This window comes from Cherax quadricarinatus, chromosome 11 (assembly GCF_038502225.1).
Source record: "Cherax quadricarinatus isolate ZL_2023a chromosome 11, ASM3850222v1, whole genome shotgun sequence".
NCBI lineage: Eukaryota > Metazoa > Arthropoda > Malacostraca > Decapoda > Parastacidae > Cherax > Cherax quadricarinatus.
The window spans coordinates 45,577,524-45,592,571 of NC_091302.1; the positions used below are offsets into that span (position 1 = coordinate 45,577,524).

General features: G+C 43.2%; 1 protein-coding gene across 7 annotated transcripts in view; it reads left to right on the plus strand.

Moving 5' to 3' along the window:
- The window catches only part of HDAC4 (histone deacetylase 4), a 779,940-nt gene extending 765,339 nt beyond the window's left edge, over positions 1–14,601 (plus strand). For all 7 annotated transcript variants that reach the window (XM_070084058.1, XM_070084060.1, XM_070084063.1 and 4 more), the window contains 3 exons: positions 12,800–12,922; positions 13,463–13,603; positions 14,368–14,601. In XM_070084058.1, coding sequence (XP_069940159.1) covers positions 12,800–12,922; positions 13,463–13,603; positions 14,368–14,586 — 483 coding nt within the window. In that variant the 3' untranslated portion in view covers positions 14,587–14,601. The remainder of the gene's footprint in view (positions 1–12,799; positions 12,923–13,462; positions 13,604–14,367) is intronic.
- The last annotated feature ends 447 nt before the right edge of the window (positions 14,602–15,048 follow it).

A 15,048-nucleotide genomic window follows, 5' to 3' on the forward strand; every position in this document is an offset into this window, starting at 1 on the left:
GAAGACCGCAGACACAGTATAGTCTAGGTGGCCAAAGACTGCAAACCTTACTCAAGGAAAAGGACCTTGGAGTGAGTATAACACCAAGCATGTCTCCTGAGGTGCACATCAATCAGATAACTGCTGCAGAGTATGGGCATCTGGCAAACCTAAGGATAGCGTTCCGATACCTCAGTAAGGAATCATTCAAGACTCTGTACACCATTTACATCAGGCCCATACTGGAGTATGCAGCACCAGTTTGGAATCCACACCTGGTCAAGCACGTCAAGAAATTAGAGAAAGTGCAAAAGTTTGCAACAAGACTAGTCCCAGAGCTAAGGGGATTGTCCTACGAAGAAAGGTTAAGGAAAATCGGCCTGACAACACTGGAGGACAGGAGGGTCAGGGGAGACATGATAATGACATATAAAATACTGCGCAGAATAGACAAGGTGGACAAAGACAGGATGTTCCAGAGATGGGACACAGAAACAGGTCACAATTGAAAGTTGAAGACTCAGATAAATCAGAGGGATGTTAGGAAGTATTTCTTCAGTCATAGAGTTGTCAGGCAGTGGAATAGCCTAGAAAGTGATGTAGTGGAGGCGTGAACCATACATAGTTTTAAGACGAGGTTTGATAAAGCTCATGGAGGAGGGAGAGAGAGGACCTAGTAGCAATCAGTGAAGAAGTGGGGCCAGGATCTATGACTCGACCCCTGCAACCACAAATAGGTGAGTACACACACACACACACACACACACGCACACGTATGTACATGCAGATACTCCTGGTGCTCTCAGAATTAGAATACACAGCATTTACTAGCATTTACTGAGGTGTAGGAGAGTAAGGCAGTTGATGAAGGGTAGATAGTGTGGACACGCAGATTCCCACATAGGCACACACATGCATACACACACACAGTAGGTGAGGCCTAGTGACTACAGAACTGAACGTAATTTTAGGCACACAAGACAGTGTACTGTGGAAACCAAATGATTGGGTACATATGTAGTACATACGTGGGTAATAAGGATTCACATAAACTCATAAACACACACACACACACACACACATGCACACACGCACGCACACACGCACGCACGCACGTGCACACACACACGCACGCACGCAGTGTGTACCTCGATCGAGACAGAACACAGGGCGAAAGGAAGACGATGAAAGAGAGAGTTCAAAAACGAAAGGAGAAATGGGAGGAAATGAAAAAGGAGAGCAGAACAACCCAGGATCAAATGGAAGGACAAGCACACCCCCCAGAAACACCTGCAGAAGGACTCCAGCCACGACATCCCCAAGGCAACTGAACAATCCAAACCAACCATCACACACCGATCCCTCTGTTTCCACCCCCCGCACCACAGTTACAGTATTAGAACAGAAGTTGAAGGTTTGGTACACAAATGCAGATGGATTAACGAATAAACATGAGGAATGGCAAGAAAGAATCAATGAAAAGTCCCCAGACATCATAGCAGTTACAGAAACAAAACTCACGGAGACAATAACAGATGCAATCTTCCCACCAGGATACCAGATCATGAGGAAAGATAGAAGGGGCAGGGGGGGAGGTGGGGTTGCTCTGCTCGTAAAAAACAGATGGAAATTCGAGAAAATGGAAGGCATAGATGAGACGGGAGAAAGAGACTACATAGCAGGTACACTTCAGGCTGGGGAACACAAAGTGGTCATTGCAGTGATGTATAATCCACCACAGAACTGCAGGAGGCCAAGAGAGGAATATGAAGAGAGGTGGCAAGAAGAGCTCACTCCAGCAGAGCAAAGTTGCTGGTTATGGGGGATTTCAACCACAGGGAGATTGACTGGGAAAACCTGGAGCCACATGGGGGTCCCGAAACATGGAGAGCCAGGATGTTGGACGTGGTGCTGGAAAACCTCATGCACCAACATGTTAAGGACACTACCAGAGTGAGAGGGGAGGATGAACCAGCAAGATTGGACCTTGTGTTCACCCTGGGCAGCTCAGACATTGAGGACATGAAGTATGAGAGTCCCCTAGGAGCTAGCGACCACGTGGTTCTGTGCTTTGAATACATAGTAGAGCTGCAAGTGGAGAGAATAACAGGAGTTGAATGGGAAAAGCCTGACTATAAAAGAGGGGACTACATAGGGTTGAAGAACTTCCTGCTGGAGGTCCAGTGGGACAGAGAACTGGCAGGAAAGCCAGTAAATGAAATGATGGAATATGTAACAACAAAATGCAAGGAGGCAGTGGAAAGGTTTATTCCCAAGGGCAACAGTAACAACGGGAAGACCAGAATGAGCCCCTGGTTTACCCGACGGTGTAAGGAGGCAAAAACAAATTGCAATAGAGAATGGAAAAAGTACAGAAGGCAGAGAACACACGAAAATAGGGAGATCAGTCGCAGAGCCAGGAATGAGTATGCACAGGTAAGGAGGGAGGCCCAGCGACAGTATGAAAATGACATAGCATCGAGAATCAAGACTAACCCGAAACTGTTGTATAGCCACATCAGGAGGAAGACAACAGTCAAAGACCAGGTGATCAGATTAAGGACAGAAGGTGGAGAACTCACAAGAAATGATCAGGAGGTATGTGAGGAGCTGAACAGGAGATTTAAGGAAGTTTTTACAGTAGAGACAGGAAGGGCTGGGGGAAGACAGCACAGAAGTGAACATCAAGAGGGAATATACCAACAAGTGTTGGATGACATACGAACAACTGGGGAGGAGGTGAAGAAGCTCTTAAGTGACCTTGACACCTCAAAGGCGATGGGACCGGACAACATCTCCCCATGGGTCCTTAGAGAAGGAGCAGAGATGCTGTGCGTGCCTCTAACTACAATCTTCAACACATCCCTTGAAACTGGGCAACTACCTGAGAAATGGAAGACAGCTAATGTAGTCCCCATATTTAAGAAAGGAAACAGAAATGAGGCACTAAACTACAGACCTGTGTCTCTGACATGTATTGTCATGGAGAAGATTATCAGGAGGAGAGTGGTCGAACACCTGGAAAGGAACAAGATTATAAATGAAAACCAACATGGGTTCATGGAAGGCAAATCTTGTATCACAAACCTCCTGGAGTTTTATGACAAGGTAACAGAAGTAAGACACGAGAGAGAGGGGTGGGTAGATTGCGTTTTCCCAGACTGCAGGAAGGCCTTTGACACAGTTCCCCACAAGAGATTACTGCAGAAGCTGGAGGATCAGGCGCATGTAAAAGGGAGGGCACTGCAATGGATAAGGGAATACCTGACAGGGAGGCAGCAACGAGTCATGGTACGTGAAGAGGTATCACAGTGGGCGCCTGTTACGAGCGGGGTCCCACAGGGGTCAGTTCTAGGACCAGTGCTATTTTTGATATATGTGAACGACATAATGGAAGGAATAGACTCTGAAGTGTCCCTGTTCGCAGATGACGTGAAGTTGATGAGAAGAATTAAATCGGGCGAGGATGAGGCAGGACTGCTAAGAGACCTGGACAGGCTGGACATGTGGTCCAGTAACTGGCTTCTCGAATTCAATCCAGCCAAATGCAAAGTCATGAAGATTGGGGAGGGGCAAAGAAGACCGCAGACAGAGTATAGGCTAGGTGGACAAAGACTACAGACCTCACTCAGGGAGAAAAACCTTGGGGTGACCATAACACCGAGCACATCACCGGAGGCACACATCAACCAAATAACTGCTGCAGCATACGGGCGCCTGGCAAACCTGAGAATAGCGTTCCGATACCTTAATAAGGAATCGTTCAAGACACTGTACACTGTGTATGTTAGGCCCATACTGGAGTATGCAGCACCAGTCTGGAACCCACACCTGGTCAAGCACGTCAAGAAGTTAGAGAAAGTACAAAGGTTTGCAACAAGGCTAGTCCCAGAGCTCAAGGGAATGTCGTACGAGGAAAGGTTAAGGGAAATCGGACTGACGACACTGGAGGACAGAAGGGTCAGGGGAGACATGATAACGACATACAAGATACTGCGGGGAATAGACAAGGTGGACAGAGATAGGATGTTCCAGAGAGGGGACACAGGGACAAGGGGTCACAACTGGAAGCTGAAGACTCAGACGAGTCACAGGGACGTTAGGAAGTATTTCTTCAGTCATAGAGTTGTCAGCAAGTTGAATAGCCTAGCAAGTGAAGTAGTGGAGGCAGGAACCATACATAGTTTTAAGAAGAGGTATGACAAAGCTCAGGAAGCAGAGAGATAGAGAGGACCCAGTAGCGATCAGTGAAGAGGCGGGGCCAGGAGCTGAGTCTCGACCCCTGCAACCACAATTAGGTGAGTACAATTAGGTGAGTACACACACGCACAGAGAGATAGAGAGAGAGAGAGAGAGGAACAAGTGGTCTGGCACTTGTATTAGCAGCATTAGTATTATAATTATTGGAAGAACTAGTATTATTATTAGCATTTTATTAGTATTATTGATACATAGAAGTGAGGAGGATTATTTCTAGGCACACAAGCATTAATGTGTGTGCACACACACACACACACTCACATACGCACAGGATTTCACACCTTCCTGAAACCTGACCTGACACATCCTCCATCCCTCTCTCGTACACTCCTACTTTCCACTCCATTAAGTTCTCTCTCTCTCTTTTACACAGGGTTTGACAAGGTTAGGTTAAGGATCCCTAGCTTTATTGACAAGCTATTTACAGGTTAAGGATTCCTAACTTTATTGACAAGCTATGAGCTGTTACCTACATTGGCTTATTTGAAAGCATTTTTATTGTCATGAGATATACAAGTAGGGAACAGGATGACATTGGAGCCATATGTGGGTCAGCATTTTCATCTGATCAACTGACTTTATCTCGTTGACATCATAATGCTGTATGAATGTGTTCCAGACTCTAGTCATCCTGGGGATAAATGATCTCAGATGAAGTGATGTTCTGGAGAAGGGTACAACCAGAGTGAAGTTGCTGCTTTCTGCCCGTCTTGTGGAACAGAAGCTTGCTTCATGCTGTCCTCAAAGTGGAGCCAAGTTTGGTACTTTGACAATATTGACCTTGTACATAACAGTAAGGCCACCCACAGCCCTCCTGTGTTGAAGGCTCTGCTGAAATGACAGATCTATCCAGGATTGGTCCAGGTGAGAGATGAGATGTCTTGCTCTGTTCTCTACTCTGTCAAGCAGTTGCAGATGAGAGGAGGGGCAGGCAAACCAAAAAAGTGGAGCATACTCAAGGTGTGAGCGTACTTGTGCCTCGTACAGAATCTTGCAAGCCCTACTGTCAAGCAGATGCGAGGTACGGCGAAGTGCTGTAAGCTTCCTGGCTGCCTTGTTTGCAAGATTTACAACGTGGTTCTTCATGGTCAGTTTGGAGTCAAATTTCACCCCAGGTGCCAACACTCTCCCATTCATCCTTACTGCTGCACCGGCATTACCATCATGGTGCCTAGAGACCATCATCATTTGTGTTTTTTCAGGTGTAAATGTTATTTGCCATTATTTCCCCAAGCTGATAAAGCTCTTAGCTGGTGATTGATGTAGCTTAGAGCAGCTGGCATTTCTTCTCTTGGATAGGTGAATGTCAGTGTACAGTCTTCTGCATATGCATGGGATTCTGGGATGAGATGAAGAAGGCCATTGAAGCAGACATTCCATAACAATTGTCCCAGCACACTTCCTTGTGGAACACGTGCCCCAGTAAGATGTCTTGTTGATTCCGTTCCATTGAGAACTTCCCCTAGAGATCTACCATAAAGGTAGTCATTGAGGAGACATAGTGTAGAGAGTGCAATTCCCAGAGCTTTCAGTTTTGCTAAGAGACCTTGGTGCCACACCCGATTGAAAGCATCAGCAATGTCCAGTGCTACCACACAGCTGACCTTGGATTCATCCAGTGACTGGTACCACTTAGTGGAGAGGTTTAACAACAGATCAGCAGCAGAGTAACTTTTCCTGAAGCCATGTTGACGGTCACAAAGTAGTGAGTGGTAGTCAAAAAACTCTGTCATTTATCTTGAGATTATTGTCTGAAGGATCTTGCCAGTGATTGACAGCAGTGACACTGGTCTGTAGTTGCTGATTTCTGCTCTGCTCTTCTTTTTGTGAACAGGGACTACATTTGCCTCTTTCCACAGAGAAGGCCATTTACTAGGCAGAGAAGGCCATGTACTAGGCAGTGCTTAAAGATGCAAGTTAGAGTTGCTGCTAGCTGGTCTGCACATCTTCTCAGCAATCTTGGGCCCACAGCCTTTTTCTTGGTCAAGCGATTTAAGAAGGAAATGCACCTCTTTCTGCCTTATTGTCACCAATGACAGTTTTGACAATTCTTGCAGATAGCCAAGGAGGGTCCCTTGCTGGATCAGGAACTTGCATTTTGGTAGCAAAGTGTTCAGCAGAGAGGTCCTCTTTCTCTTGGCTACTAGTAAAGGTGGTCCCATCCTGTCGATTTAGAGGTGGAATGAGTTCATCAGGCAGATAACCTTGTCTGTCCTTGACCAGAGACCACCAGGTTTTGGAGCCTTCTCTACCTGATGCTAGCTTTCTTTTTGTGTCCACCTCCCATTTAGCAATGGCCCACTTTTGAACGTCACCCATATGTCTACAGGCTTGCCTGTGCAAGTTCCTGTTATAGGTGGTAGGATGTCTCTTATACCTTGTACTTTGCAGTAGCAGCCTCTCTACAACAAAAGCCAAACCACGGCTGATCTGTAGGCTTCGTCACATATTGCCGGTGAGGGATGTGTTCTTGTTGTAGATTAAGGATGTGTCTAGTGAAGGCTTTCACTTAGTTGTCAACATCCCCTTGGAAATCAATCAATCAATCAAGTTTATTCTCTATAAGGATTACAATGCGGGGTTTACAGATTTTGGATATTGTGTGGTTTACATGTTATAAAATACTAATTACAGAGGGGGCCACTAGGACACCTAGCATGGCTAGGCATTTCAGGCAGACTTAGATTAATTCTTAACTCTAGATTATTACAAATTATGGAGTAAGTTGGTATTATGGCTAAGTGACTAAATACTAGTTTGTGAGTTTAGCAATGTGAATGCTTTTGTTTTGGCACAATACATAGTTTCTATATTGGAGTATCACAGGAAAACTTATGACTAGTTAGGATTCATTATTTTAAGATTAAGATTCGTATTTCTGTGTTTATAGTCAAATGGGTGAGTGAGTGAGTGTAAGTGTGGACCACCAGGTGGTTTTCATGTAGTTAGTTGACAGGGTGTATCAGGGAGATAAGTGTTACAAAACTCGTCTTCTTAACCTTCTCCAATGGTATGGTAGAGTGTTAAGGTAGCATTCTTGTTGAACATATGGCCTGTTTACGGTTTTGCAACAATAACTTAAGAATTCAGGATTACGAAACAAATAACTAAAACTTAAAATCTTTACTAGTAGAGTTTTAGCTTAATGTATGATATGTTATGATTAACATAAAATAAGGAGTTTAACTCTTACATTTCTCTTGGTACGTACTAGTACATTGATATGAATAAATGAACCTCTTGAGGTTGAGCTTTGTACTAAAATCACCAATAATATGCACCTATAAGGGTTATTAAGACCTAGCCACGAAGTAACTTACAATGCTTATAAAGACTTATCTGAACTATCAATTCAGAGTATACAAGAACTCGTAAGTGACGGACTTAGTCTCATTTCCATCCAACATGACTAAGAATAGCTTAGACCACACATTAACATAAAAGCCGACAAGGCTTATTCAGTCACATGAAAGATTAATTCACCCGAGCATAAATAACTCGAAAGTGACAAGCTTAAGAAAGGAAGTCAGTCATGAAAGAAAAACGACCACAATAGAGAACTTGACATGTCTCTTATGAGAGGTCAATGATTAACCGAGCGAGATATGCTCCCTTGGCTATGCAAGCCTGGACTAGAAGTGGGAATGCTAGTCAGAGTGTGAAGGACATACTCTCAGCAAGTGCTGTAAAACTACTCAGAGCAAGGGTAGTGAACCTTCTCTGAGCAGGTGCTGTAAACCTACTCAGTAAGAGTAGTGAACCTGCTCTGAGCGAGGGCAGTGAACCTACTCAGTAAGAGTAGTGAACCTACTCAGAGCAAGGGCTGAGAACCTACTGCCGGTACCACTGAGTGGTAGGCCGACGTCACGTTGGTCACGTGACTGAGGGAGACTTAAGTACCTGAAGTGCTAACCGGCACTTACACTAGTGGTTTCCCACTACATGACAATATTAAGAACTGCTAACAAAACATAATATAATATAATATTAGCATTAGCATATATATTATAAAATAAAGGAGCACATCCTTGTATAAAATATAACGGGTATGGCCATACTCGTAACAATAAGATGTTTTATAACGGTAGTTTTGAAGGTGATGAATGTGTCTGCAGTTCTAGAGTTTTCAGGTAGGGTGTTCCAGATTTTAGGGCCTTTGACATACATTGAATTTTTGTAAATTTTTAGTCGAACATGGGGAATGTCATAGAGATGTTTGTGTCTGGTGTTATGCCTGTGGATCTTGTCACAACTGTCAAGAAAGCGTTTTAGGTCAAGGTTAATATTGGAATTTAAGGTCCTGTTGATATAGATTGCACAGTAGTAAGTGTGGATGTTCTGAACAGGGAGTAAGTTTAGATCTGTGAAGAGTGGGGGGGTGTGTTGCCAGGGGTGGGATTTAGTGATTATTCTTACTGCGGCTTTTTGTTGGGTTATTATTGGCTTTAGGTGTGTTGCTGCATTTGAACTCCAAGCACAGATAGCATAGGTGAGGTATGGATTTATAAGTGAATGGTACAGTGTGAGAAGGGCAATTTGCAGCACGTAGTATTGTATCTTGGAGAGGATCCCTACCGTTTTGGATACTTTTTTTGTTGTGTTGGATATGGGTGCTGAAGTTTAGGTTGTTGTCGAGGTATAGGCCAAGGAATTTGCCCTCATTATGTCTGGCAATTAGAGTGCTGTCGATCTTAATGTTAAGTTGCGCAACACCTGCTCTGCTACCAAACATAATATAGTAGGTTTTGCCAGTGTTAAGTGTAAGTTTATTGCCTGTCATCCAAGTCGATATTTTGAGCAGCTCCTCATTAACAATGGTGTTGAGGGTGGCAAGATTAGGGTGGGAGATGACATAAGTTATGTCGTCAGCAAAGAGAATGGGTTTCAGGTGTTGGGATATGTTTGGAAGATCATTGATGTAAATGAGGAAGAGCAGGGGTCCAAGGACACTTCCCTGCAGAACTCCAGTATCAAGTGGCCATATTGATGAGGCTGTGTCTTTAATGGTGACATACTGATACCTATTAGAAAGGTAGGATTTAAAATATGCAAGCGCATGGCCTCTTATACATAGTGGTCAAGTTTGTGGAGTAGGATGCCGTGGTCTACTGTGTCAAACGCTTTTCTTAGGTCAATAAAAATTCCTAGCTGATATTCCTTATTTTCCAATGCTGTGTAAAGCAGGTCTAGCATTTTTATAATTGCATCATTAGTGCTTTTGTTTTTCCTGAATCCAAATTGGCAGGGGTTGAGTATGTTTTGTGACATTATAAATGAATATAGCCTCCTGTGCACGAGCTTCTAGAAGATTTTGGATAGCAATGGTAAGTTTGATATTGGCCTATAGTTGTTTACGTCTGTAGGGTCACCACCTTTATGTATTGGTGTAACCCTTGGTGTCTTGAGTAGTGGAAGGACACGCACTGAAAGATGGGATTGAGAACATCATCACAGAAATGAGTGAAGAGGACATGTCCGAGATTGTAGATTTTCAGTGAGTAGGGAGGTACTTGAAGGGGAGAAAATGACCAGTCAAGCTGATTTTCGAGACAGAAACAGTGCAGAACAGGATCCTCCAAGAGAAACCATGGTTGAAGTACTTGGCAGAATACAAGAGGGTGTTCCTAGACAGAGACAGAACACAAGGTGAACAACAGCAGCTGAGGGAGAGGACGCAAAAGTGGAAGGAGCTAGGAAGAGAGACAAGGACAGGATCAGCAGAGGACAACCAGAGCAGGGCAGAGCAACAAGAGCAAGCACACACACATCCATCCCCAGAACCCCACAACCAATCATGCTGTCCCAACACAAACTACAATCCACAATCACAGCTCCCATCCAACGCTCAAATATAGAATCCCACAGTACACTACCAGGTCCCCCACCCTCACAGACCCCCCAAAACACAGTGTTGGAGATGAAACTGGAAGTATGGTACACAAAACACTGATGGAATAACAAATAAGTGGGAGTGGCATGCAAGAGTCAAAGAAGCATCACCGGACATTGTAGCTCTCACAGAAACCAAGCTCACAGGTATGATAACAGATGCCATCTTCCCAACGGGGTATCAGATCTTGAGGAAAGACAGAGGGAACAGGGGGGGGGGTGATGGAGTGGCACTGCTGATCAAAAACCAATGGAATTTTGATGAGCTGGAGAGAGGAGAAAGTGGAGAAGCAAGAGATTACATAGTAGGAATGTTTCAGTCAGGAGACCCAAAGGTGGTGATTGCAGTGATGTATAACCCATCATAGAACAGTAGGAGGCCAAGACAAGAGTAAGATGAGAGTAATAGAATGATGGTTGACACACTGGCTGCAGTGACCAGAAGGGCTCATGCGAGCAGAGCAAAGCTACTGATTGTGAGTGACATCAACCACAAGGAAATCGATTGGGAGAACTTGGAGCCACATGGGGACCAAGAAATGTGGAGGGCTAAGATGATGGAGGTGGTACTGGAAAACATCATGTACCAACATGTAAGGGACACTACCAGAGAGAGAGGAGAGGATGAACCAGTGAGACTTGACTTAGTATTCACCTTGAGTAGTGCAGATATTGAGGACATCACATACAAAAGACCCCTTGGGGCCAGCGATCATGTGGTTTTAAGCTTCGAATACACAGTAGAACTACAAGTGGAGGGGGAAGCAGGAAGGCCAGGGCGAATGAAACCAAACTACAAGAAAGGGGACTATGTGGGAAAGAGGAACTTCCTGAATGGGGTTCAGTGGGACAGAGAACTGGCAGGGAAGTCAGTAAACAAGATGATGGAATATGTAACAACAATATGCAAGGAAGCTGAGGAGAGGTTTGTACCCAAGGGTAACAGAAATAATGAAAATGCCAGGATGAGCCCATGGTTCACCCAAAGGTGCAGGGAGGCAAAAACCAAGTGTGCTAGGGAATGGAAGAAGTATAGAAGGCAAAGGACCCAGGAGAATAAGGAGAGCAGTCGTAGAGCCAGAAATGAACATGCACAGGTAAGAAGGGAGGCCCAACGACAATATGAAAATGACATAGCAGCAAGCCAAATCTGACCCGAAGCTGTTATACAGCCACATCAGGAGGAAAACAACAGTCAGGGACCAGGTAATCAGGCTAAGGAAGGAAGGAGGAGAGATAACAAGAAATGACCGCCAAGTATGTGAAGAACTCAATATGAGATTCAAAGAAGTGTTCACAGAGGAGACAGAAGGGACTCCAGAAAGACGGAGAGGTGGGGTACACCACCAAGTGTTGGACACAATACATACAACTGAGGAAGAAGTGAAGAGGCTGCTGAGTGAGCTAGATACCTCAAAGGCGATAGGGCCAGATAACATCTCTCCATGGTGCTATGTGTACCCCTAACAACAATATTCAACACATCTATCAAAACAGGGAGATTACCTGAGGTATGGAAGACAGCAAATGTAGTCCCAATTTTTAAAAAAGGAGACAGACATGAAGCACTAAACTACAGACCAATGTCACTGACATGTATAGTATGCAGAGTCATGGACAAGAGTGGTGGCACACCTAGACAGGAATGAGCTCATCAACAACAGCCAACATGGTTTCAGGGACAGGAAATCCTGTGTCACAAACCTACTGGAGTTCTATGACATGGTGACAGCAGTAAGACAAGAGAGAGAGGGGTGGGTAGATTGCATTTTCTTGGACTGTAAGAAGGTGTTTGACACAGTTCCACACAAGAGATTAGTGCAAAAACTGGAGGACCATGCAGGGATAACAGGGAAGGCACTACAATGGATCAGGGAATACTTGCCAGGAAGACAGCAGCGAGTCATGGTAGACGGCGAGGTGTCAGAGTGGGCACCTGTGACGAGTGGGGCTCCAAAGGGGTCAGTCCTAGGACCAGTGCTGTTTCTGGTATTTGTGAACGACATGATAGAAGGAATAGACTCTGAGGTGTCCCTGTTTGCAGATGATGTGAAGTTGATAAGAAGAATTCAATCAGACGAGGACCAGACAGAACTACAAAGGGATCTGGACAGGCTGCAGACCTGGTCTGCATATAATTTACACCTGAAAAATTCTAGATGAATTACAGAGATGTTAGGAAGTACAGTGGACCCCCGGTTAACGATATTTTTTCACTCCAGAAGTATGTTCAGGTGCCAGTACTGACCGAATTTGTTCCCATAAGAAATATTGTGAAGTAGATTAGTCCATTTCAGACCCCCAAACATACACGTACAAACGCACTTACATAAATACACTTACATAATTGGTCACATTCGGAGGTAATCGTTATGCGGGGGTCCACTGTATTTCTTCAGCCACAGAGTAGTCAAGTCAGGAAGTGGAATAGTTTGGGAAGCGATGTAGTGGAGGCAGGATCCATTCATAGCTTTAAGAGGAGGTATGATAATGCTCATGGTGCAGGGAGAGTGACCCAGTAGCAGCCAGTGAAGAGGTGGGGCCAGGAGCTATGAATCGGCCCCTGCAACCACATCTAGGTGAGTACACAGACACATACATTTACATACATATTTACATAAAAATAGTGAAATTCCATGAGTTCTTATTCAATTAATTTTAATATTTACAGGTTGGTGAGGGCGATGGGTATGGCTTTAACGTAAATATTGCTTACTCAGGTGGCCTCACTCCTCCAATGGGTGATGCAGAATACATGGCTGCATTTAGAACTATTGTTATGCCAATTGCTAAGGTAAGAAATGTTTAACTTTGAAATTTATATTTAAAATAATGTTTAGACATAGCATGATATTGGAATTAAAAAAGACATTAATAATTCTTCACTTTCATTATGATGGGTTATTACTAGAGTGGAATGGAATAATCCTCACTATCGTATGGAGTCAGATATAAAATAAATATTAATTGTATTTTTAAGGAAAAAATTCTTGGTGGAAAGATTGTGAAGACAAACACACAGGACATGAGTTTGAATAAAAGAAACTAAATAATATTTGTTCCATCATTTGGAATGTTATTTTATGGACTACTGTATCTATTGGTTTCATGTTCAGTTCAGCAACTTTATCTTGACATATAAGGCATTAATATAACTTAAATATGTAGCTCCTAAGTAATGTAATGAACATTGTAATGAACTTATTTTGAAAGAAAAGATGGTTTATTGTTAATTGAAGCATGTATTGTACTTGTATTATATAGGAATGAGCTCATAAACAAGGTTCTCTGGTATATTATATATATATATATATATATATTTTTTGTATTTCAGGACTTTAATCCAGATATAGTATTAGTAAGTGCAGGCTTTGATGCAGCTGATGGTCATCCCTCTCCCCTGGGTGGATACAAGGTGTCTGCCAGCTGCTTTGGCAATATGACCAAGCAGTTGATGACTCTTGCTAGGGGCAAGGTAAGTTCTTGTATTTGTTTATAACACACTGGTCATCTTCCATCGAGGTAGGACGACATATTCAGTCTGTATTATTGCAGCTCAAGTGTCCCTCCGATCTGCAACATCCTCATTTACAGGGTTTTTATAGCTTTGGATATGCTAACTTTGCTGTTTCTTTTGTGATTTAGTTTTTTTTTTCTTTTTGTTTTTAACTAGTCATCTGTCTCTCACTGAAGCATGGTGACCCCAAAAGAAACACTTCCACCATTATTCACACAGTCACTGTTTTTACAGAGGTGCCTTGATATGACAGTTTAGATATCACTCATATATACGTACACATATACAGTATTATTGCATTCATGGGGAAGCACTAAACCTGTAGGAAACATATAGCACCAGGAAGAATGGGATGCATTCAGCTTTGATTTTTTTTATTAAATAAGAGACCCTTACTGGCATCAGAGAACCTCTCTTGAGGAAGGGGGGGGATATGTAATGTATAATCAAGAATGCTTATAAGTACTGTACTACTATATAGTGTATTTAGATATAACTTCCTTTTACTTCAGCCTTGTATCCATAATGGCTAACTATTGGTGTTCAACCCCCTTCCCCCCCTTTCCCTTTTTTTCTTCAGATCATGTGTCAAATGATGGTACTATATTATTTTAATGATAAAGTGTGTGAATGCTGGTAGATAAATCTATACTTCCAGTATAAATAGAAGATTGTCCTGTGTATTGTCAAAGATATTACATAACCTATTTCTTTTTTATCAGGTTGTATTAGCTCTTGAAGGAGGCTACAATTTGGCTAGTATCTGTGATGCAACAGAGGCTTGTGTAAGAACACTCACCAGTGATGATCCCCCTCCTCTCTCTGAACATGAAATGACAAGACCACCTTGTCAAAATGCTGTTGAAACATTACAGAATGTAATTGCTGTTCAGGTATGTGGCTTCTACGTTCATACAGAATTTACTGTAGAAAAATTATGAAGGGAAGCACCAGTGGTTATTCACATTTCCTTCATGATAATGATAATCTCTATTTCTCTTAAGTAATAAAGGGTAAACTATCCTTATAATGAACCTCCATATAACAGACTTTGGAAATACTAAGCAAACCCCACTGGGTCAGTCAGTTGGAAAACAAAGAACAAAGGCTGTTAGTTACGGTACTGTCCATCAATGTTACAATCATGACCCAACAATCTCTTCTTTACTTAGCACAGTAGCTATTCCCAGCCACCCGACAAGATGAAATTAAGACACATGTGCAACATCTGGGTATCTTTATCGTTGACGTTTCACCATCCATTGGCTTTATCAATACAAATTCCAGGACATAATATGAAGACAGTAGAACTATATACAGAAAATGAGGTAATCAGTCCCTCAGCCTTGGAGTTGGTGCGAAGAGCACCGTAGGTGTGGATGTTCTTGAGGAGAGGCAAGGAG